We start from the raw sequence: 21,893 nt of genomic DNA on the forward strand, positions 1-21,893 counted from the left end.
GAAACATTTAATGATGGCTTCGGCTGAGCATCGGATTACCAGATGCAAAAACCAAGTACAGCCGCCAAGGTATCGAAATGTGGGCGCCAAACACACACTAAGCGCTCTTACATAAAACAGCTTTTTTAGGCGCTCTCTAAAAATTATTAATATTGACATGTACGGATCGTATAAATATATGTAGCTATAGAATCGCACATTGACCGCTCCTTATAAATGGGTAATGGGTCCGACGTGTTGCTACTAGCCGAAGTATCATTCTAATTCTGAGTAGGACCAGCCCCTCTTACACCTTGGCGTGATCAATTGGCTGCAGCTTTAATTGCTTCAAAGGTACCGTCTTAATAATGGGAGGTACATTGTCTGGTGACAATGAAATTGATGTAGGTCTCCAAAATATAGAAAAACGTTGCTTCTTGACGCCAACTTTAAACTTCTCTAAAGTAGGGATAAATCACTCTCCAGCTGGGAAATCAAAATTAATCTATTCATAGATGAAACTAATTGACCCTAGATATTCAATACTTTGTAAACTTAGAACCCTAAATTCTTACAATTTTAAATATATTTACTACTCAAAAAATTATAAATACCTTTCCTAGATCCAAAAATACTAAAAACCAAATATTTCCAATTATATTCATTCCAAATTTGTCGGCTTTTTTCTGTGGGTCAGTGGCATCATTAATAGCCTCACTACAATTTCTATGGATCATATGCATGGGTATAAATAACTTTCGACACAATTTGTTCATATTATTCTTATGAATATCTTTTTATAAGTCGGCGGTGAATTGTAATCTAATCGAGAACTTCCTTCCACCCAGTGCCATCCCATGCAATATTGAGATTACCCACGGTCTCCACAAGCTACCCATCCCGTTGGAGGCCCACCTACATGCATTCCGAATTTGTTTGTTGCTATGCGTTATCTTATTAATTCAATTAGCCGTCGTGGATACCGTACCCCGTCGTCAATCACCCCTCTTATTGCATTGACCATCATTAAAGATAACTCAAAATTTATGGGAGTTTGAAAAAGGTTCAAATTGAAACCAAATGAAAGCGATTTAATAAAATCAATTAAATTGTATCCTTTTGTCCTTTATTTTTTTGAAAATATACAACTTTCAAGCCATTTTAAAAGTAACGTTTGATTTTATATTTTTTTAAACTATGTTTTTAATTTGTATAGCATACTTTTTGTCCCTTAGTTATATGTGAATCGCCTGAAAGTATGGAATATAATAAAGTTTGATCTGCAGATCAGCCAAGAAGCCCACACTCCCTGGCATCGCAATGATTGGGATAGTGCGGTCCCGGACTCTTTACAATGTATAATGAGCATTTAGTTATCAACAGAGCTAGTCAGCTAGTTTTTGAGCCAACAGCTTAGTATCATGTTTGCTTGTCTGATAAAAAAGCGTATCATTATTACACATTGGTTATAACTGATTACTAGAGCAAAGTGTCATGCAAAACGAGGAAAACACCCGTTGGCCCGCTTATCACCCGTTGCAAGATATCACAGAGCCCCCACAAAAAAGAGCTAGAGAGTGCCGGCATCGAAGAGCGGTACCGAAAGAGTGATAGTACATCACATTAGAAGCCCCATAGAGCAAGCAGTTCAACACGATGGAGTCCCCAGAGCGGAGCTACAAAGAGCCCGGAGATCTTTTCAAAGAGAGCCGTGCCGATCTTAACCTGACACAATAAGCGCAGAGAGAGCTCAGTGGGGCACGTATTAAAGGTGGAGCTCGGGAGAGACATCCATTAGAACGAGGCGGACCGTCGGAGCGAGCACATAACCCTGGGTAGAATAGCGCGTATTGCCATGTGTACTTCTATAAGTTCCCGATAATTCCGATGTGCGACGAATGAAAACATATACGAAACGCAACGCAACCAATGACGAAATTCTGTTTCGGCTGTAACAGATAAAAATACTAAGTATCTGAGAGTGAAGTGATCTTTTTGAACCGGTACCCCAGCATTACCAATAGAACGCTACCAAATCAAATGCCACGCCATATTACCTGCACTTTGCTAGTGGAAAAGTTTACTCCCTTCGAGCGCGAATAGAAATCGAATTCGGATATATCTTTTAAATTCGCTAGCATTTCCATCTGGTTTCTCTCTGGCTAATACAAAACTAATTATATTAGTGTTGAGCGCGTGTCCGCCTTCGGATCGAGAAGTGCTAATAAACCGCGGCAGCCCAAAGACAATAGCGGTGACCAAACAAGTCTCCTGTAATGCTACATTCTATATAGTGCAATTTAACTCCAATCAGTGCAATCAGCATGCAGTCGATGAAAGCCGATGAACTGCCGGAGAATCCGCGGGAACGCTCCAATCCCCTCTCCTCACTCATGTTCTGGTGAGTATACTGGGTAGAAATTGTTGCTTTCTAGGGCATTCCCGATAGAAATTTTTATGGCTTGTTAATTAAATGTCAGTCCAGCGTTTTCATGGCGACAAACATTTTAATAATAATAACAAAATTGAAACCCCCCTCATATATCCTAACTTTTAACAGAAACCAGTTTAGAATTTATATTAATATACGTTTTGTTCAAAAATAGAACGTATTATTGGGAAGTACAAGAGCTAGGAGGTTTCTTTTATATGATTAAAGCTGTGATGATAAGAAAATGTACCCCATTGATGACTAGTTTAGGTGTTATTTTGTCGTTGTGCCTTGAATGGGGGTTCAAGGGATTGGGGGACTGACAACACAGACAACATGTTGATTATTTCATTCAATGTTTCGCTTAGTTTGCATGGCCGAGGCGAGGAAATCTTTTTGCATTTGACTGCATCTTTATTCAATTGGTTACCAATTGAAGGCGACACTTAGCTATAGCTCCAACTGTTGGAAATCATTTGGGAGGGAATCCACCAACGTTAAACGCAAAAGCACCAATGATATCCAAGGGTGATATCTGGCTAGGTGGAAAAAGTGCTGTCAAAGTAATATGAATCAGAGCAGTGAAAATTGCGAAAAAAACAAGCTTTTTTAGAAGAGGTGTGGATATACCCATCAAGGTTTAACTTTCACATACGTCACGCCTATCTGACAACATACATAGTTTAATTTATAGAGGCTTCTGATTACTGATTAGATTTCATTTTTAAATAGAACAATTAGTCGAAGTTCAGCAAATACGGCGAATAGTTATTTAATATTTATACATTTTTCTTTGTCATTTCGAACTAAAACAATATAGTTAATAAAAACCACTGGGAACTTGCCACTTGCTCATTTGTGTCGGCTTATCGTAAAATATGGATGCATTATTGGTTGCTATGAAATCATTTGTATACTATAGTCTATTATCATGGGATATTTATTTTTTAATTCAGAAAAGTGCCAGTACTATCTGAAAAAACTAACCTCATATGCACATTACGTTCGAGCCATAGATTTAATTGTTGATTTCTATTGTGTGTGAAATTTGAGTTGGAAAAACTTTATTTGCGTTAGAGAATTTCGACCGTGACAAACTCTTTTTATAAGGCCACATTGGCTGGCAACTGTTTTTTCCTGATAAGCCCCGGGGAATGTCGGTAGTCTGTTAATTTTTTGGTTGTCACAACATCACAAAAGAATTATCAGTCCCTGATAACAGAAAACCTCTGCTAATTATGTTTTAATTGTACCCCAATAAAATCTACCTACGTGATGCTCTTTCAATGTGAAGTTTTGCCATGCCCGTACTATTCAAAGGGCGGAAGAAGAATTTGGAACAAAAGGATCTCTATCGAGCCCTTAAAGAGCACAAATCGGGTGAGTTTCTTAAATTAAATATTACACACTTACGTACATATTTTAATGGGTGTTATCTTTAATGTTCAGACTCCCTGGGAGATCGCTTATGCACAGCCTGGGATGAGCAGGTGGCCAAAAATGAGACTCCGCGTTTGGGTCGTGCCCTGATGAAAGTATTTGGCTTTCATTTGTTCCTCACGGGTATTTCTCTGTTCGTCCAGGAATTCTTAACCAAGTAAGTAGCTTCCGAAAAACACCATCAGATTAAGTACTAACCAAGCTCTTTATTCTACTATAGAGTCACCCAGCCCATCTGTTTGTTTGGAGTGATGGCTTACTTTGCCGGTAATGATCCGGATCTGACCAAGGCCCAGTTATATGCAGCGGGTCTCATAGCAGGTTCCGTATTTAGTGTGCTTATAGGCCATCCCTATATGTTGGGCCTACTTCATCTGGGTATGAAGATGCGCGTGGGTAAGGTTTTTATATAATATTTAATATAGATGATGAGTAACATCAATAATCTTCTCCTTAATGCAGCACTCAGCAGTCTCATCTATCGCAAGGCTCTTCGGTTAAGTAGAACTGCCCTGGGCGACACGACAGTGGGTCAGGTGGTCAATCTCCTGTCCAACGATGTGGGACGCTTTGATTTGGTTCTGATCAACGTGCACTACCTGTGGATAGCACCGTTGGAACTTATCGTTGTCACCTACCTGATGTACCTTGAGGTAAGTGGATGTTTAGGAAATCGGAGAATGTTTCTAATCAAAACCTCAAACCGCTTCCCAATCCATCCTCTTTGGAACAGTTCGATGAGTTTTTGAGTTTTTTAAACGTGACCCACCCTTTTAAAAAGCTTATAATGTCACATACGTACGTGCTGCACAATAATAGGAACACTTTTCATTATATTTATTGAAAACCAGTTAGCCAAAAAAGGGTCAGCTTTTAGCAAAATAATTTTTGTTTACCAATAAAACTGTTATACCTTTCGCCCGGTTCACAAATATAGATAGCTATCAACAAATGATTTTGCCTTGCGTATAAATTACTTTTTGTGTGCACACTTATTTGGAAGACCAGATAAGGGAAGTACATTTGATTTGGAGCGAGAAATGCTAGTAAAAACAGACTCGCATATTTATAAATTAAATTAAATTTTATGATCCGCAGCTGTAACTGTTTAATGTGTTTCTCTGATTATTATTTTATAGATTGGCATATCTTCCATTTTTGGGGTTGCGATAATGCTTCTGTTCCTGCCCTTTCAATCCTACCTCGGCAAGCGGACCAGCGTGCTGCGCCTGCGCACCGCCTTGCGAACGGACGAACGTGTCCGGATGATGAACGAGATCATCTCGGGAATCCAGGTGATCAAGATGTACGCCTGGGAGAAGCCATTCGGCAAGGTGGTGGAGCTGACCCGCTTCAATGAGATGCTGTGCATCAAGCAAGTCAACTACATCCGCGGCATCCTCATCTCGTTCTCCATGTTCCTGTCGCGCATCTTCACCTCCACCAGTTTGATTGCCTTTGTCCTGCTGGGAAATGTCCTAAATGCCGAGAGGGCCTTCTTCGTCACTGCCTACTACAACATCCTGCGTCGCTCGGTGACCATGTTCTTCCCGCAGGGCATCTCCCAGTTTGCCGAGCTTCTGGTTTCCGTTCGTCGCTTGGAGACTTTTATGCATCGTCCAGAGACACTAGTCAGGGATAAGTCGAAAATTAGTCCCATCCCAAAGGCGGAGTCCTTGAATGGAGATAGTCCCAAGAGCAATGGCCTCTCGGAGAATCTGATCGAGTTCAGCCAGTTCCAGGCCCGCTGGGAGAGCCATTCGGTGGATCCCACGTTGGAGGACATAAATCTCCAGTTGGGTCGTCATAAGTTGGTTGCCGTCATCGGACCCGTGGGAGCGGGGAAGTCCAGCTTAATCCAAGCTGTGCTCGGCGAGCTGCCAGCGGAAAGTGGTTCCCTTAAGATCAATGGCAGTTATTCCTATGCCGCCCAGGAGCCTTGGCTTTTTACGGGCACTGTGCGCCAGAATATCCTCTTCGGCTTGGAGTTGGATAAGCATCGCTATCGCACGGTGGTGAAAAAGTGCGCCCTGGAAAGGGATTTTGAACTGTTGCCCTTCGGTGACAAAACAATTGTGGGCGAGCGTGGAGCATCTCTCTCCGGCGGACAGAAGGCCAGAATCAGTTTGGCTCGAGCGGTGTACCGGCGAGCGGATATCTATCTCCTGGATGATCCCCTCAGCGCAGTGGACACCCACGTTGGGCGCCACTTATTTGATCAGTGCATGCGTGGCTATTTAAGGAGTGAGCTCGTCATCCTGGTCACCCACCAGCTGCAGTTCCTGGAGCAGGCTGACCTGATAGTTATTATGGATAAGGGTCGGATTAGTGCCAAGGGCACATATTCATCGATGAAGCGCAGTGGATTAGACTTTGCCCAACTGCTGACGGCGCCAAATAAGGATAATGAAGATTTTGACGAAGACGGTGGGGCAGGTGGTGAGGGTCTGGCCCTTTTGAATGTGCCCTCGCTGAGCAGGAGGGGCAGCAAGAACAGTAAGCCGAGCTCTCGGAACAACAGCTTCACCTCATTGAGCTCCATGGCGGAGTCAATGGCCCAGGAGGCTTCCCTGCAGCTGCAGGAGACGCGAGTGGAGGGCAAGATCGGTCTGGGACTGTACAAGGAGTACTTGACTGCCGGTAGCAGCTGGTTTATGCTACTCTTCATGGTCTTTCTCTGCCTGACCACTCAGATCCTGTGCTCAGCAGCGGATTACTTCTTGTCGTACTGGTAAACAAAAGGAGGGATCACATTTTTCTAAAATACAGAATATTAATATTTTTTGACTTTGCAGGGTGGACAAGAACGTGTATGATCAGACGAACATTACTGAGGATCCCCAAGATATGTACTATTTTGCCGCCCTTAATGTGGCCGTGGTGGTCTTTACCATAGTGCGCACCATGCTCTTCTACAAGATGGCTATGAAGAGTTCTACTCAACTGCATAATTCCATGTACCAAGGGATTACAAGGGCTGCCATGTACTTCTTCAACACGAATCCCTCGGGACGGATTCTCAATCGGTTTTCCAAGGATCTGGGCCAGCTGGATGAGGTCCTGCCAACAGTTATGCTGGATGTGGTGCAAATCTTTCTCACTCTACTTGGCATCATTATCGTGATTTGCATCACTAATCCGTACTATCTCATTTTAACATTAGCCTTGGCCATAATTTTCTACTACATCAGAGAGTTTTACCTGAAGACATCGAGGGATGTGAAAAGATTGGAGGCAGTTGCCAGATCACCCATATACTCTCACCTGAGTGCCACGATTACGGGCTTGCCAACCATTCGAGCCTTGGGAGCTCAAAAGGAACTTATTGCGGAATTCGACAATCTGCAGGATTTGCACAGCTCTGGTTACTACACCTTTTTGGCCACGAACCGTGCCTTTGGTTATTACCTGGACTGCTTTTGCACTTTGTACATTGTGATAATCATCCTCAACTACTTTATAAACCCACCGGAAAGCTCTGGCGAAGTGGGTTTGGCCATTACCCAAGCGATGGGCATGACGGGAATGGTGCAGTGGGGAATGCGCCAGTCGGCGGAGCTGGAGAACACGATGACCGCCGTGGAGCGAGTGGTGGAGTACGATGAGATCGAGCCGGAGGGCGAGTTTGAGTCCCGCCCTGGTAAGAAACCCTCACCGAGTTGGCCTGAAAAGGGTGAGATTATAGCCGAGGATCTGTGCCTGCGCTACTTCCCGGATCCACAAGCCAAGTACGTCCTCAAGGCGCTCAATTTCCGTATCTTGCCACGCGAAAAAGTGGGCATCGTGGGTCGAACTGGAGCTGGCAAATCCTCGCTGATCAATGCCCTTTTCCGGCTATCCTACAACGAGGGCATCATCACCATCGACGAAAGGGACACGGCTGATATGGGACTCTTTGACCTGCGCAGCAAGATATCGATTATACCTCAGGAGCCAGTGCTTTTCTCGGGTACCATGCGTTACAACTTGGATCCCTTCGAGGAGTACCAGGACGCCAAGCTGTGGGAAGCGTTGGAGGAGGTGAAGCTGAAACCCCTAATTGCCGAGCTTCCCAGTGGTTTGCAGAGCAAGATATCCGAGGGAGGCAGTAATTTTAGTGTGGGCCAGCGACAGTTGGTGTGCCTGGCCAGGGCAATTCTTCGAGAGAATCGCGTCCTCGTGATGGACGAGGCGACGGCCAATGTGGATCCACAAACCGATGCCCTCATTCAGGCCACAATTAGGAGCAAGTTCCGGGACTGCACAGTGCTGACCATAGCCCATCGTCTGAACACGATTATGGATTCGGACCGCGTTCTAGTCATGGATGCCGGTCATCTTGTAGAGTTTGGTTCACCCTACGAACTTCTAACCTCCTGCGAATCGAAAATATTCCACGGAATGGTCATGGAAACTGGACAGAATACCTTCGACAGTCTGCTCAAGGTAGCCGAAAAGGTGAGTTTCAAGTTGATCACCTCCTCTCCTTTTAGTTACTTAAATTTTATGTATCTTACAGGCCCACTTGGAATCAAAGAAGTCTAAATCAGAGTAGATTAAAGATCTGGTAATTGCTTACCAATAAGGTCTCATTTCCTGGCTGTAAGCGCCTGTAAAGTTGTACCTAATCCAGCCAGCTGCATTTAAGTTAGTTTTCTACTTAAAGTATTACGCCTTCAAACCTTACATATTTATAGGACGCAATTCTAATAGATATACTGTAAAAAAAGAATCAGCCCAAGGAATGGTAAAATATACAGAGTCTCAGAAAAACTGGGTTGTTTTTCTATAAACATTGTTGAAATAAAAATACTTGAATACAGAAAAAGCTTTAAATGTACAGTATATTCTAGTTAGATGCCCATAGATAGGAATATTATACGCCAAATTACCCCATCGCGAAACTAAATAAATATAAATAATAACAATTTCAAAGAACCTCGATTTATTACAAGTTTACCACTTACAAGTTTACAATACATGCAGATTTTTGATTTTTAAAGTCAAAAATTTGTAAGACTATTTCAGTAGAAGTTCAGTGAAAACTTTACAAAATTTTGAACATGTAGACCACGAATTTTAAGTTTTAATAATTTATGGGATCAGACCTCACTTGTGGCAAACATGGGGTTGTCACCCGTTGGTCCCTTGGGTTGGGTTTCTTCGAAGTTTCGTCTCGGGATTGGAGGTCTGATATTCTTAGTACCGCGGAAGAAAAAGGCGACAGCGGTATCGCAGACCAAAAGCAGGACGACCGTCAGTTGGGCCAAAAGTGCATTGATTACGGATGGGTGGACTGTGGGCCAATTAACGTGATGTGGAACAAACACAACGAAGAACAAAACGACGACATTGCATATGAGCATTATACTGTAGAAAATGGAGCGCATCTCTTGTCGTCCAAAAGCGCTCAGTGCCCGTAAGCTGGAGAGGATTATCACCAATGGTATTAGCATATGTATGAGCACTAGATATGGCATAAGTCCACTGCAGGAATCCGGAAGGAAGAGTCGCGCAGTGTTGGCCAAATAGGTAAAGCTGCTCAACCAATGTCCAGTTCCGAACAGTGAGACATAGAAGTACAGTAGAATCGATACTGCAAAGCGATAGGACATCCCCAGATGCCTTGGGGGAGTAAGTGGTCCCTCCAGCCTTATATCCACATTATCTTCCTCATCAGCTATAATGCTATCCTCATGCACCTCTATTCCCATTTGGTACTCAATGATTAATCCTTGGGCGAAAAGGGATGTGTATGAATCACTCAGAAGTGCATGAACTGTTAGTAAGTTAAAGCGAATCATCTGAAGGCGAGATAGGGGACAGAAACTTCCGCAGTATGGTATCGAGGCAAAGGTATAGATCAAGTACATCCAGTGGGCAGCCATGATGTATAAAGGAACCGGCTTGCCCATCTCCCTTAAGTAGATTCCAATTCCTCCAACGATCAGTATTCCTCCATTGCTCAACCACACCTTCCACTTGTGATTCTCGCCAAGGAAAAGGGGACGCAGGATCACCACCAGCATGCTAATTGTCTGTAGAACAACCCGGTATTTGGTAGTCATCAGGATCTGCATTCCCCTCTGGGACCATAGGAACCCGCTTAGTAGGCATACGAGAGCCAGCCAGGCCAGGAACTTTGCCGTAGGATGGAACCAGGCACGTTGGTTGTAGATACTGACACATATAATGTAAGCCAGGCTGAAGGGACAGCTGCAGTGGAGGGCCACAATGATCCCTGCTGCGGGGACTATTATCCATCTTAGATGCTTGAGTGGTTCGAAGATCCAGCCACCCTTCAGGGGCAATTCGGCAATCGTCAAAGTCCAGATGCCAAAGGGCACCACCAAGCAGATGATCGTCCAAAATGAAGCCCATCGTAGGAAGACCACCTCGCCCAGCAGAAGTCCAAGGGAGGCCTGTACAATGGTGAACCATGTGAGAAAGCCCCTGCGTTTCTCCTTGGAATCCCAAGATTTCCTTGACAGCTTCAACAAAAGGAAGAATTGCCACCCCAGAAGAGCCAGCACCGTCGTGACCACCAGTGGAATATGGTAATATCCATAGTAATACTTTAAGGATTTCTGAGCCACTTTGATAGCCAGCATGCTCGTCTGCACCGCCTTGCTTCGCCAACCCATATCCATAAGTCGATCCATCTGGTTCTGATAGTAGGCAATCCTTTGAAGATCCAGATCCTTGGTTGTCGGAAGCCAACTGTTCAAAACTGCCTGTTCATGACGTCTTATAATAGCCTTGGCTTGAGCCAAAAGTTGCAGAGCATTCAAATGAATTGCTTTTCTCTTGTATTCCCGGGATACCTTCATATAGCCCAGTGGCAACGTGGCCAGATTATTAACAGGTGGTGGCAAACCAATCAAGGCAGACATCAGAGGAGCCAACTGAATCTGGTCCAAATTGTGGAGCTGCATGGTAACGTTATTGCCAACCAAAATATTTAAGGTGGCGTTTTTGGTCGTGTGATTGATACCGGCTCCCCAAAGAAAGAAGGGAGTATCCCTCTCTTCATCCGAACCGCCACCATGAGAACCTAAACCCCAAGATAATACCATTTTTGGAAGATATGCATATAATAACCGATTGAGTACTCACCCAAAATGCTAAGTCCGTGGGCAGAGGTTAACAGGTAAGCAGTTCTATAGTCTTTAAAAGAGTTCTCGATCAGTTCATAGGCATCTCGGATGTTTCGCTGGGCATTGTGGAGCTTTTTCAAATAGGCCTTATCTATAGGACTAGCTCCACCGACGTCTTCCAGATGTACGAACACCACCAGCCTAGTTGAGTTCTGCAATTTTTTCAAGCAAGCAGCATTCATCAGGCGAACGCGAAGATCTGCTAGGTCCGAGACCTTAAGAACAGTTCCCTCTTTGGAGGACAAGGTGCGATTGAAGATCGAATCATATTTCTCCGCTGACAGTAGCGATGGCATCTCATTGAATCCGGCGAACAGGGCCACTTCCGCAGATCGGGTCAGAGTGGGAACACTAGTTTTTGAAATGCCCACGAGACCCTCGCGCAGGATTATATCCCGCAAGTAGGAAGACCGACTTAGGTTGGACGAGAAGAACGTGTCCGCATTCAGGCCTTCGAGAAGAAATACCACCAGGCGATCTGCGGCTGCAGGAACCCCCATCTCTGGCAAAGTCTTCTGCGGTTCCAGCTGATCCTGCGGTCCGGGCTGATAGTATATGCCCAATAGGCACGCCATCAGCAGAAGGTGCACCAGCACCACCTGCGCTTTCCACATCTCCATCAGATTTTTTAGTTTTCCCACCAAGCGATTTGTGAGGCGACGATACAACAGGAACGACACATTGACGACAACTGAACAGAAGCACCAGAGAAACGTTTGAAAGAGCGCCAACTTCATCTCTGAAATATTCAGAAGGGAGTTCTCAATCGAAAAAAATCGTTCCTTAGTCCCTGAAAGTGTAAGTTTATTTGCTAAAAGAAATCAATCTCTGGTTATTCTGACTTCACTGATTATATAATTTATACTATTCTTAAATAATAATGACCAAAAAATTTCTAAAAATTTTAAAATAGCTAAAAGACCTAACAAAATAATTTTTTAAATTTCACAAATTTTAATACTTAGGTTGTTTAAATATGATAAGAGAAACTTGTTAATACTATAAGTATTAAATTTAAAACAATAAAATATAAGGTGAAAATTTAGAAAGCCGTTGCAGCTTTTTTTTCCATTCTAGGTCATAGCAACCCTTGTAAATGTGAAAAGGAAATTTTACAGAGATTTAAAAAAAATACTATATTTGAAATAATGTTGGAGTCATATCAGAGTTTCGCGCTGTTTCAGCTGCTTCTGCTGCTCTCAGTGGTGATCATTTACCTTCGATCGACATCTTCGGGAAACTTGGAACCGCAGAAAATGGAGCCGTTGAAGGAGCCTCCGCCGGCCGATCGCCTCGTCGTTTTTGTGAGGGACGGCTTGTCTGCTCAGACCTTCTTGGGTAACCGATGTAGAAATGTGCCCCTGCTGCGGGAACTATTCCTGCATCAGGGTATAGTGGGTATTAGTCGTCCGGAGACAACCACATACCACCGGATATCCCCCTACATTTCCTTGTTTTGTGGCTTTAACGAGGATGCGGCTAGGGTGGCCCGTGGCTGGATGCGAGGTCCAACCCCTATTGACTCAATATTCAATCAATCCAAGCTCAGTTTTGCATGGACCACGGCGGAACTACTTTTACGCTTTCCTAAAATCGACAGACCTATGCCAATGAGGCTCCAAACCTATGATGCAGACGTTACAAAATCCTGCTCCGAACTGGAAGATGCCGTCTGTCGGTCAGTTAAAAGTTTTCTATTCGGTGAGTCCCGTCAATTTCTGAACTCCACTGGAGTCGTATTCTTTATACATATGACCGGAGTGGAACCATCCTGCGAAAGCCTTCAGCGGATTCAAGAAAATGTGTGGAAGCTCTACGAGAGTTTTGAGAAAACTTATCCCGACCAAAGAACGGCTTACTTGTTTACTTCAAATCTTGGGGATCCAAAAACGCAAAGTAAGCATTCGATTGAAGGTAATTCATAGGTAATAACCTAGTAATATCCATTCATATAATTCTTGAATATTTCCTTTCAGGCTATTGCAGTCTGGCAGTTGAATCTCCTTTCTTTCTTTGGGGTTCTGGAGTTGCTCATATTAAATCCATGCCAGGACGTAGCTTTTCGGTCAATGATACGGGTTATAGGCTGCCCCTGCATGTCCTTAATCCTCCTCAACTCACAGCTCTTATGAGTGCCCTGCTGGGAGTCCCACCTCCAGTCAACAGTCGTGGAATGCTGCCCAGGGGAATGCTCAATGCCAGTCTTCGCTACGAGGCCAATGCCATGTTGACCAATGCCAGGCAGCTCCTGGCTCAGGCTCGTCGATTGAGGGAGCACCATCCCAAACAGATTCCGGCCTTCTGGCTTAACTTTCAGATGATGGATAGCTTCCTGAAGGACTCTTTGGCTCTTAAAGAGCAGCATCGCTTCAAGGCTCTTCTGGAATACAGCTGCAATTTTATGCCCGTGCTGGTCAAGGGAATGGACTACTTCAAGAATTACTATAGAAAAGTTTTAGTTATAGCAGTGAGCTTTGCTGAAATCGGTTGGATATATTGCCTGCGTTGTCATCTGTCGGTTGGAAGAAAGAGCAGGAACCAAATTGAATTCCAAGACGAAACCTTATCCAAAAAATTAGTTTTCGTCAGAGGATTTCACCGACTGTTTACTGGTCTGCTGGTTATTTTTATGATGCTCGAAAAGATTCCGTTGATGGTGCAGGCAATCCTACTAACGCCTTCTCTCTACTGGAAAGTGACCCTTAAGATTGTGAGCGAGAGACCCAAAATGGTGTGCCGGAAGAGTTTGATTTCCTCCGCTTTGGTAATAGTTATTTGCTTGGGTGCCTTTTATAGACGTTACATTCTGGCAGTGGGCTACTTGGGATTCGCCGGCTATAACAACAGAGAAGCCTTCCGGAAACGTGGACTGCAGTTCTACCTGTGGCTACTGCTGCTCCTTGGACTCACCGGTGTATCTGCACTACCAGAATCGCTGGGTTGCTCGCAACCCCAAGCTCTCATGTATAGCATCTTGCTAACAGTTCTACGTCCCTTGGCCTGTGGGGTGTATCTAAATCTCCTTACCTGGTTGAGCAATATCCTCGTTCTCCTTGTTGCCTGCGAGTACATCCTGGTCGGCTGGCATCCCTGGACCACATATATGGTGTCCTGGACCTATTTGATCTATCTGGCCATCTGGAATCGACGAAGTCTTCAGGCCAGCGAGCTGGTCTTCTTTAACCTGAGCACCCTATACACCCTCACCTGCACCTCCTACGAATCGGTGGTCATCCAAATGCTGGCCATGGAACTGCAACTGGCTCTGCGTATGAAGCTGGAGAGGAACGAAAGCATTGGACCGAAGACAGCCGCCCATTATATATTGGTGTACAGCTGGTACTCCCTCTTCGTCATTGGTAGCTTTCCAGCTTTCGATGATTTCCTGGATATCCTGCACGAAACCTGCTTTGGATATTCATCACTGACCTATGGCCTGGTTATGGTAATGAAGTTGCTTCTTCCCTGGCTGCTTGTACTCTGCATCCTGGCGGGAAACTACAGAAATCTGGCCTCGCACGAGCGCCAAATCTTTGTGAGGCTGCTGCTCATGAGCAGTGCCATGTCACTGGTGCTTTTGCATAGGGTCATCAGCGTGGGTCCCTGGAGGGAAATCCTCAGCAGATTCGCTGAGCTTGCGGTCGTCCAGGTGTTTCCACTCCTCTGGCTGCTTTTGTGGCGATTGGCGCAGTTCAAAGTGGGATCCAAGTGGATGTCCCAGCTTCCAGAATGAATTACTGTTCTTTATGTACACAAGTTATAGTTTTTAAATAAGCGCCTTACAAATTAAAAATATTTAATTACTGAATAAAAATTACAATAATATTTTGAATTTTGAATTCAAAATAACATAAACTTTTTGTAATTAACTTTGAAAACTTCTGGCAATGTTAGCCACAGTTGATGCCTACTAGTTATTGAAAAAAGATAGAAATAGCCAGAAAATGTTTATGTAGCTTAAAAAACCCAGAGTAGAAAAATAAAGTTGATTGACTTCTTTTGCAGGTAATTTGATGTAGTTTTTATCCTATTATCCATCAATTGCCATCCCAATAGTTTTATTATCTGCTCCTATGTTATCAAATTTTAGATGTGTATCTCATGGCAACATATAGAATGCATATAAACAAGAAAATTCTCTTCATAGTATAATATTTTTAAAACAGCATGTTTTTATTTTATAGTTACTAGCTCATATTATAATGCGGGGTCATACACTGATGGTGCGGAAAATGTTAAGGCCACTGTGGGCTGTAGAGAGCAGTACTCCTGGCAGTTGAGCATGCCAGTGTAGCTCTTTGATCTCCTTCTGGCCCTGGTGAATAAAAAGCAGCTGGGGTGGTAACTTGCTAAGCTCATTTTCGTTCTGGGCCGGGTCCTGCACCTGATCAGTGTCTTTCTCCACAGATAAGTCCCACAAGGCAATTTGGTCGTCGTCGCCGCCAGAGGCCAGGACGGTAGCCTCGCTGGGACTCCACTCTACAGTGGTAATGTGGTCCGTGTGGTGTTTAAAAGTGGCAATGGGCTTTTCGGTCTGAAACTGGCGAAGGTCCCAAATATGCAGGCAGCCGTCATCACCGCCACTGGCGATAAAAGGCTCAGTGCGGTTCCACGAAATTACGTTCACATCGCTCTCATGGGCGTCCCGGCAAGTAAGCATGCAGGCCTTCTGCGGCGCCGCTCGGCAGTCCCAAATGCGGATAGTCCTGTCCACCGAGCAAGACGCGAGCACGCTGCGCTCGTTCGGGCTCCATTGCAGATCTTCAACCGACTGCGAGTGACCCGCCAGCGGGCGTTGGTCCACCTTCCAGGTGCCGTCCTCCAGGGGACTCCACACGTGGATGTCCCGCCGACAGTCGCCTGTGGCCAGCACACCGTCCGCACTGGGACTCCAGTCCACTGCGAAACCTTCCTGCTGGTGGCCACCGAATGTAAACACCGGGCGGGCCTCATTCTGTTCGTACTGCTTGAGCAGCTGACCATCCTCCACGGCCTGCAGAGGTTGGGTCAGGTTCCAGATGTTCACGCGGCCTAGCTCGCTCCAAGAGGCGGCGTACACAGTGTTGCCTAAGCGTCGGGCACGAACGCGATTGACGCATCCTTGGTGCTTGATCAGGGCACAGGTCATCTGCGGTTTTTTAAGGTCTTCACGGCCGGACACATCGTCCTGATCGTCCTCCAACTCCTCGTCGTCGTCGTCATCTTCCTGCGTCTTGTGCATGTTGCTCATCTTCATTACAATAATGTTGTTCACGTGGGTACGAGAAGCTTGAGTGCCAGCCACTATATAAGCTGTCATCGGGAAGGATTGCCGCCCTGTGCCCAGCTCGTCGGGGATGACATCAAAGCTTAGACACGGAGCTCCAGTGGAAGCCTGATGAAGCATCAGGTATGCACTCTCGTCGCAGACGAGTTCCTCGTCCGCGGCCAGTTTATTACCGGGTAAATATACCTCTTTTGACATCGTAGGTTCGGCGGTATCGTCATCCGAATCCGATTCACTTTCCCCGTCCACTGGCTCAACCAGCTCCATTTCCATATCGTCCATATCGTTTATCGTTTAACGTTTTTTTTGGTTTTCAAATGATTGAGCTCTCGGCCGCAATACTGGCGAATTTAATTGCTTTTAATATGCGCTTAATGCCGCACGTGTATCGCAATTTACACTTTAAAGAGACCGTAGTTGCGGTTTAAATAAATGACAAGTGCTTCAAATGACCGTCGATGACTTAGGCCCCGTTTCCATTATGAGAAGTGGGAAAAATGAAAGAAGGTAATTTGTTGCACTTTATTTATTAACCAATTTTGTTAAATTTTTCTCTTCAAAACAAATGGTGTTCATCGCTCAGTCTATAGCTCACCCATATTTTACAAAATACCGCTTTTGCCAATTAAAAAACGATAGATATAGCGGGAAAATAGCTAAATTGGGCACTCTCCCAGCGTTGCCACCTTGTCAGTGGCCCCCCAAATATCGATAACGGCAAGGGCCATCCCAAGCTCGCTCTCCCTTATTTTGCATAGAAAATAAACAAAAAGCTCTGCGGAAATTATGTTTTCACAATAAAATCCAACACATTTGTGCTGGCGCAAGTGTGTGCTGGAAAGTCCCATAAAAAATAAACCCGAAAACATCGTGAAATATAAGTTATTTCTATTGCGCATTCCACGGAAGCAACAATACCAGCAGAGGCAGCAGCAGCAGCAACAACAACAACAGCGAGAACAGCATAGCAAAAGGTGAGGCAAAAAGTTTACATGTGAATGTGGGGGCGGGCGGTGTAGGAACGGTTCACTGTTAATAACAACAATTGCCCTGTATTGTGCACACACACACACACAAGCGCCTTGCTTTACTCATTTTGGAGCGCGTAGGCAAAATGGCAGCCCAATTGTCAGTTAAGAAATGAATGGGCTAAAATAGTTTAGTCTCCAACTCGCCTCACACCAGCCCCCACCACCCACCGCCAACCGCCCACCCACTGAGGTGACGCGCCGCCGCCGAGGTTTGCGATCTTGTTTTTATATCACTCGCGGTGGAGCGGGGGTAGATAAGGGTTCTCCTTCTCGTTCCGTTTCTCGATCGGTAGGCCTCGAAGGTCGTAATTTGTCGGATATATCGCTGTCTTTGCCAAATTGCATTCGTGTACGTGCACTGCTTTTGCATCGCTCATTTTGCACCATATTTTACAGGGGATATGATAGTTTTCAACGAATTGCAATACCTCATTCTTTGAAAATATTAGTTTTTCTAATGATATTTAGGCAGATCCTAAAAACTGATACTATCAGCATGATATTCTTTTCTAATCTTAAATAACTTGATTTATATGTTATAATAAAGGTCATAAATTCATTTAAAATTACATTTTATTTGAAAATTATGAGAGTAACATCTAAAGTATGGTTTGTTTTAGCAACCAATCTTATTTGTATTGAAATGTTGACCCTAAGACGAGGTCAAAAGCTTAGATTTAAAGAAAATCCAAGATGCAACTTATTATCATATGCAATTTAGGCTTTGACAAAAGCTGAGATATACGATATGACCACTTTTCCGAAACCTACCTAAAATAAGGGTATTCCAAATCTCGGTTCCCCAAATTTGTACCCCTGATTTCTGGCTTCTTTTGTCTTGATATTGCATTTATTCAGCCACTTGTTCTGGCGCAGACACAGTTGCCTCAATTAGTTGTTGTTTTTGTGGCCGCCGCTGAAGTGAAGTGAGTTGCTCATTAAGCCAACTCGAGCATCCGGCGATGCAAGTGGAAATAGAAGTGCCACCGGCGACGGCCCGTGTCCCATTGTCATTAGACATGGGAGAATCGAGTGGATGGTAGAACTTTCACTGTCCCATTCCGAGTGCCTCCGTCGAATGATGAGTAATTACCGCGTTCCAGCGATTATGTCCGATTAGGGACCAATCAACAGCTGTTTACGCTCCTCTTGGCTGTAATATTGCCAAGTGAACGAATTAGATTTCCGTTCAGTTGGTGGACAATGCCTTTTCTGTATCTTTCGCAGCTGAGCTGTAGCCTCAGCCGACTGGAACTGCTCCATGAAGATGAGGTGTGACCCTGAGCCCATCATATTTCATGGTCAATTAGTAGTTATCACCACGAAATAGCCTAAATTTACGTTAACCAACTTTTCATACTGATAACGATAACGGTGCGAGATTGCCGAAAAAATAATGTGGGGCATCAAAAAAATTAATTTCCCCCAGCGAGGCAGAGAAGTAGTGCACTTAATTGCGCACTTGTTGTTATCCAAGTACAGAGAGGCTCTCCCCCGACTATTTATCTATATCTGTGCTCTGTACCAGGGAATTTGCATACACAATTAGTGGGTGCTGTTAGTGGGCGTACATACAAACTGATCGTGTAACGATTTGTGTTTTCAGTTCACTGTTGCTTGCCCCGGAGAGCTGGCTTTGGCGATGGCCACGGCACCGCGATCCCTGGACACCATCTCCCTCTGCTCGACCGTCTCCAGCTGCCCGGACCGAAATGGCTTCTATGGCGGATTCCAGCGCACCGACAAGCCCAAGGAGCCGCTGTCCAAGGCACAGATCATCGCGCGGGAGAAGAAGTGGCTCTACATGATCGAAAACTGGTCCATTTACATGTCAAAAAACTACAAAAAGGTGAGCACAGAGAACGCAAGTACCCTCTGCGTAATTCTAAGAAATTCTCAATAATCCATTTAAAGAGCAGTGAGCTTTTTCTCATACGGAATATAGTATTTAATGTAGGGCTCTTAAACCCTATTGTCCGTAATATTCATCTAGAAAATCATTTACGTATTATATTTTATATCCACCTATTAACTCATTTCTATTTTTATCTTGCAGATCCGAGATCGCTGTCGCAAAGGTATTCCCAAGTCGGTGCGGCCCAAGGCCTGGTTCTATTTATCGGGGGCGTATCTGCTGAAAAAAAAGAACCCCAACGTATACCACGAGCTGCTGGAGAAGCCCGGAAACCCGTCGACCATCGAAGAAATCAAGAAAGACAAACATCGCCAGTTTCCGTTCCACGAAATGTTTCTCGACGAGGAGAAGGTCGGACAGATCGAACTCTTTAATGTGCTAAAGGCTTACTCGATATACAATCCCAAAGTGGGATTCTGCCAGGCGCAGGCACCGATAGCCGCTTTCCTATTGATGCATCTGCCCGCGGAAGACGCCTTCTGGGTTTTCGTCAGCGTGTGCGATGTGTAAGTTCAGTTTAAAGTCATATTATTTAATAATTTTAGTACTTATATGGTATATTCTTGCAGTTATCTGCAGGACTATTTCATACCCGGTTTGGAGGTCATCCAGAACGATGCAGGCATCATGGAGGGCCTGCTAAAGAAGACGTGCCCACCCGTTTACCGGCACTTGCAAAAGCACAAAGTGGAGCCGCTGCTCTACATGACCGACTGGTTCCTGTGTGCCATGACACGCACTCTGCCCTGGGAGACGCTGTTGCGCGTGTGGGACTGTTTCCTAGCCGAAGGAATCCGAGTTATCTTTAAGGTGGCCCTGGTCATCATCGGAGCTTCGCTCAGCCGGCACAAGGTGCGAAAAACGTGCACTGGCCTCTGCGAGACGTTGGCGGTACTGCGGTCTCCCGAAGAGCACATCGTGGAGGAGGAGTTCATCATTAACAATATGATGCGACTGAACCTGCGCGTCGAGGACTTCCAGATCGAGCACACACGCCAAAAAGCTCGACGGGCCAAACAGAAGGCGCAGCAGGAGGCGGAGTCCAGTGGTTCCAACAACGGTCATCGACGCAACATGCCAACGCTGTGAGGGATCGCAACTACTACTACTTCAACAAATTGTTACTAAACACACAAACAACACACACCATGCATGGTTGCATAAGATTTGTACGTTTAAAGTCGAATAGGAGGCAGGTCGAGCACAAAGTGGACGGGAGAGGAGTGACCGCGAGCTGGTTCAGTCAGTTGGTCAGTCAATTACGGAGACATCATTCCATGCAATCAGTTTGCCTAATTTTAAGACAACTCTTTTGTTGAGCACATTCGGGCTGGACTTGTATCGGTATTTGTTTTCGTATTATTCATTTAGTGGCAATTATTACGAGCGTGCAATTTGTTTATGCTTTTCAAAAGTATTTATTACATATTTATTATTATCGTGTAACATTAAAAATTTAGCGTTAGCGTTGAGTTGAGGACCCCGAACATATCGTATGATTATTATCACCACCCCAAGGCAGCTGACACAGGGACTGGAGGATTTTATAGTTTGAAATTTGTACTACTTTATCCGTATTCACTCTGAGACGAAAATGTTGATATTTACCTACGATAATGCGTTACGAACGACTTCTGTTGTGCCCCCGAGCCTAAAAAGTTTGGAGACCGTTTTGTGACTGGTTTTTAGGCAGAAATAATAGTAAACTTTAATACTAATAAAACAAAATATACCGAAATATTAACAAAAAACAGTTGTTTTTATTTTTGATAAAATATGTCAACCACCCCAAGAAAACAATTTGCAGTTGTTGTAGAATTAAATGTCTTATTTATTAACATTAATTAAACAGAGGCGTAGCTGCTCATGTGCAGAGACCAACTTCGTGACTAAATCCTGATTAGCCAAAAAAGCCGGTTCAATGTATAAAAAACCAACTCTAACTGAAATCGTACAAATATAATTATAATTTCTTTATTATAGTTTTGATAATATCAGTTAATTTTAATTGAAATAAATAGCTTGAGTACTTACAGCTAATAATTAAAAGGATATCCTACAGATAAACTATAGCTAAAAGGGCAAATCATGAGATAGGCTGTTTATGGGTAAATTGTAAGAATACTTCTCTTAATCTCATGGGAAGCCCTTAGGGGCGACTATCAGTATTGGGCTACCATTGGAAGTACAGGTGTTGTGAAAATGGATAAGGTTAGTTCGATTTGTATGATAAAAAAATTGGGTAATCTAAGGGCAATCCGCAATCTATGTTAAATTCGCAGAATTTTCGTCTTTTGATTCCATAGATTTTTTACACTAGACTATGAAAGATTTAAAGCATTTTAAATTAAAGATGACACTAATCACGAATTGGCAAGAAGTGCAATAAGACAAGATCTTTTCTACAGTCACTTTAGAAATTTTAAATGAATTCGATTTGAGTTTTGGCACTTTTTCCTGCAAAACGGTAGGGATACATATGACGTAACTTTTTAATGTCAAACCTTGAATATTTCTACAAGTCGAATTCGGGAAACTTATTTAAAATTTACAAACATGTGTTAATTGCTGAGATAGTTGTTTTCTTTAGAATTTTGATTCTACATCACAAAAATAGTATAGTATTCAGAAATATTACACGTTAAAATAAAATGACGCTTAAGGTACTCTCATCAAGCTAGCAACAGAAAGATTT

General features: G+C 44.0%; 6 protein-coding genes across 6 annotated transcripts; 3 read left to right on the forward strand and 3 right to left on the reverse strand.

Moving 5' to 3' along the window:
- The first annotated feature begins 1,680 nt into the window (after positions 1-1,680).
- On the forward strand, positions 1,681-8,602 carry Mrp4 (Multidrug resistance protein 4). Its single transcript, XM_036818830.3, has 8 exons — positions 1,681-2,380; positions 3,705-3,790; positions 3,860-4,007; positions 4,071-4,246; positions 4,313-4,503; positions 4,990-6,581; positions 6,646-8,287; positions 8,349-8,602. The coding sequence occupies exons 1-8, from the start codon at positions 2,304-2,306 to the stop codon at positions 8,382-8,384; spliced, it is 3,948 nt and encodes a 1,315-aa protein (XP_036674725.3). The 5' UTR covers positions 1,681-2,303; the 3' UTR covers positions 8,385-8,602.
- A 205-nt stretch (positions 8,603-8,807) lies between these two features.
- LOC139353183 (uncharacterized) lies at positions 8,808-10,562 on the reverse strand. Its single transcript, XM_070996652.1, has one exon. It carries the CDS (start codon positions 10,489-10,491, stop codon positions 8,932-8,934), a length of 1,560 nt encoding a protein of 519 aa, XP_070852753.1. The 5' UTR covers positions 10,492-10,562; the 3' UTR covers positions 8,808-8,931.
- Positions 10,522-11,738, reverse strand: LOC108010630 (GPI ethanolamine phosphate transferase 1; the record flags this gene model as incomplete). The annotated part of the gene is made up of 2 exons (XM_065866754.2): positions 10,946-11,738; positions 10,522-10,883 (listed from the first exon to the last, which is right to left on the reverse strand). Coding segments are annotated over exons 1-2 (1,140 nt in total), but the record flags the coding sequence as incomplete, so codon positions are not given.
- Positions 11,739-12,060: 322 nt separating this feature from the next.
- Positions 12,061-14,801, forward strand: LOC108010609 (GPI ethanolamine phosphate transferase 1). Its single transcript, XM_036818478.3, has 2 exons — positions 12,061-12,882; positions 12,963-14,801. The coding sequence occupies exons 1-2, from the start codon at positions 12,135-12,137 to the stop codon at positions 14,717-14,719; spliced, it is 2,505 nt and encodes an 834-aa protein (XP_036674373.3). The 5' UTR covers positions 12,061-12,134; the 3' UTR covers positions 14,720-14,801.
- A 334-nt stretch (positions 14,802-15,135) lies between these two features.
- Positions 15,136-16,626, reverse strand: l(2)09851 (WD repeat-containing protein 1 l(2)09851). The gene has a single exon (XM_017075519.4). It carries the CDS (start codon positions 16,532-16,534, stop codon positions 15,197-15,199), a length of 1,338 nt encoding a protein of 445 aa, XP_016931008.4. The 5' UTR covers positions 16,535-16,626; the 3' UTR covers positions 15,136-15,196.
- Positions 16,627-16,960: 334 nt separating this feature from the next.
- Positions 16,961-20,949, forward strand: wkd (TBC1 domain family member whacked). Its single transcript, XM_017075500.4, has 4 exons — positions 16,961-17,226; positions 18,890-19,132; positions 19,340-19,704; positions 19,768-20,949. Exons 2-4 carry the CDS (start codon positions 18,926-18,928, stop codon positions 20,285-20,287), a joined length of 1,092 nt encoding a protein of 363 aa, XP_016930989.3. The 5' UTR covers positions 16,961-17,226; positions 18,890-18,925; the 3' UTR covers positions 20,288-20,949.
- Positions 20,950-21,893: the final 944 nt, after the last annotated feature.

This window comes from Drosophila suzukii, chromosome 3 (genome assembly GCF_043229965.1).
Source record: "Drosophila suzukii chromosome 3, CBGP_Dsuzu_IsoJpt1.0, whole genome shotgun sequence".
Classification (NCBI taxonomy): Eukaryota; Metazoa; Arthropoda; class Insecta; order Diptera; family Drosophilidae; genus Drosophila; species Drosophila suzukii.

Excerpts from the sequence above, each read along its gene's own strand:
- Mrp4 (XM_036818830.3), top strand. The coding sequence starts at position 2,304 with ATGCAGTCGATGAAAGCCGATGAACTGCCGGAGAATCCGCGGGAACGC. Across the intron at positions 2,381-3,704 it reads CTCTCCTCACTCATGTTCTG|TTTTGCCATGCCCGTACTAT; the intron begins GTGAGTATACTG and ends TTCAATGTGAAG. Across the intron at positions 4,504-4,989 it reads CCTACCTGATGTACCTTGAG|ATTGGCATATCTTCCATTTT; the intron begins GTAAGTGGATGT and ends ATTATTTTATAG.
- wkd (XM_017075500.4), top strand. The coding sequence starts at position 18,926 with ATGGCCACGGCACCGCGATCCCTGGACACCATCTCCCTCTGCTCGACC. Across the intron at positions 19,133-19,339 it reads TGTCAAAAAACTACAAAAAG|ATCCGAGATCGCTGTCGCAA; the intron begins GTGAGCACAGAG and ends TTTATCTTGCAG. Across the intron at positions 19,705-19,767 it reads TTCGTCAGCGTGTGCGATGT|TTATCTGCAGGACTATTTCA; the intron begins GTAAGTTCAGTT and ends ATATTCTTGCAG.
- LOC139353183 (XM_070996652.1), bottom strand. The coding sequence starts at position 10,491 with ATGGATCGACTTATGGATATGGGTTGGCGAAGCAAGGCGGTGCAGACG.
- LOC108010609 (XM_036818478.3), top strand. The coding sequence starts at position 12,135 with ATGTTGGAGTCATATCAGAGTTTCGCGCTGTTTCAGCTGCTTCTGCTG. Across the intron at positions 12,883-12,962 it reads TGGGGATCCAAAAACGCAAA|GCTATTGCAGTCTGGCAGTT; the intron begins GTAAGCATTCGA and ends ATTTCCTTTCAG.